Source organism: Laetiporus sulphureus (assembly GCF_001632365.1).
Source record: "Laetiporus sulphureus 93-53 unplaced genomic scaffold LAESUscaffold_79, whole genome shotgun sequence".
In the NCBI taxonomy this organism is placed as follows: Eukaryota; Fungi; Basidiomycota; class Agaricomycetes; order Polyporales; family Laetiporaceae; genus Laetiporus; species Laetiporus sulphureus.
The window spans coordinates 1-1,460 of record NW_024468588.1 but is presented as its reverse complement, the minus strand read 5'-3'; the positions used below and the strand labels follow the sequence as shown (position 1 = coordinate 1,460).

Sequence of the window (1,460 nt, the reverse complement as noted above, 5' to 3'; positions counted from 1 at the left end):
TTGGGCATGAGCAGGCCAGAGGACAAAGCGCGGTACGTGTCTATTGAAAGTGATACTGATATGGCCTCTCAGCCGCAATCCGACCCACCGCCTGCCCCATCCCCACCTGCAGCGCCCTCTGCACCGCCACCACCGGCACCTTCTGTCTCCACTTCCCCACCTCCGGTTTTCTTCCCCGCCCCCGTGACCGCCACCGTCCGCGCGCCCCCCTCCTTCACGCCCACAGACGCAATACACATGCTCACCGCGCTCAACGCGCAGATCCTCCAGACCGCCACGCAGCTCGCCGACGCCTGCCGCACCGTCCCCGGCTTCCTCCCTCCCCTCGCACGCACCAAAACCCTCGCGCTCGCCTCGCCCTCGAGCGCATACAAGCCCGACGACTACCCGTGCCCGCTCGACATGGCGACCTACGCCATCCTCCTCCAGGACGCGGCGGAGCGCGTGCACGATATCGCGGGCGCGCGCATGGCGCTCGTGCTCGACCAGATGCGCGAGCGCGTTACGGGCCTCCGCCTTGTCGAGGTCCGGCGCAAGGGACAGCTGATGCTCAAGGTGGAGGACCTGGCTGGTGCGGGTGCGGGCGCGTATAAGAGGGAGACGGAGGACCGGCGCCGGGTGCACCCGCTTGACCCGACGCTACTGCAGCTCGCGCTGCAGACGTGCATGGTCGTACACTGTGCGCGGGCGATTCGGCGCTGGATGAGCGGCGCGGACGTGTGGGAGGATCGGGAGGACATGCTGGACAGGCTCTGGGACCGCTTCCGGGAAACAGGCGAGTGTCTTCGGTCGAGCGGTATCGCGCGATAACGTGCTGATTGCGTCTCGTAGAACCACCCTCGGTCTCCCACCCCTGGCGCGTCCTCACGACGCAGCACCTCCAAGAGCTCTCCTCCTCGTGCAGCGCTCTCCCGTATTCGTACGGGACGCCCACGCTCTCGCCCGCACACACCCCGTCGCACCTCCTCGCCGCGTCCGTCGCGGCCGTGATGCTCCTCGCGGGCGTCCCCGAGGCGTTCACGCGGCTGTTTTGTAGTCGGTATCGTGGGACGCTCGCGAGTCTGCTGGATAATGTGCGTGCGTTGAGGGAGGCGCTGGGCATTATGGGGGCGGATGCGAGCGAGGAGGTGGAGAGGGTGGTGAAGGAGGAGGAGGAGATGAGGGGTGTCGGTGGGGATGCAGGTAGGGAGGTAGAGGAAGGAACGGCGGCGCAGGGTGTAAAAGCGAGCATGAGAGCATGTGCGCCCAGCCGTGTGAATGTATCTATGTTCGGGGACCGCAAAGATTGTGTGAGATGAGAAACTGGCAGGGGCAGAGAGAGCTCTATACAGCCCGTCTTACGACCTGTAGGGTATCTGTACACAGTTCACTACAAAGCTACCTGAGGCGACAAAGGGCAGAGGGTTGAACGTGTACCAGAACTTTCGCATGGTGCGAACTGCTTCCAAGTTCTCTGGACC

The 1,460-nt window shown here is 64.7% G+C and overlaps 1 protein-coding gene across 1 annotated transcript; it reads left to right on the top strand.

The window, feature by feature from the left end:
- Positions 1-60: 60 nt before the first annotated feature.
- LAESUDRAFT_816471 (uncharacterized protein) lies at positions 61-1,350 on the top strand (the record flags this gene model as incomplete). Its single annotated transcript, XM_040914780.1, has 3 exons — positions 61-796; positions 832-1,239; positions 1,310-1,350. The coding sequence occupies 3 exons, from the start codon at positions 61-63 to the stop codon at positions 1,348-1,350; spliced, it is 1,185 nt and encodes a 394-aa protein (XP_040758260.1).
- Between the last annotated feature and the right edge of the window lie 110 nt (positions 1,351-1,460).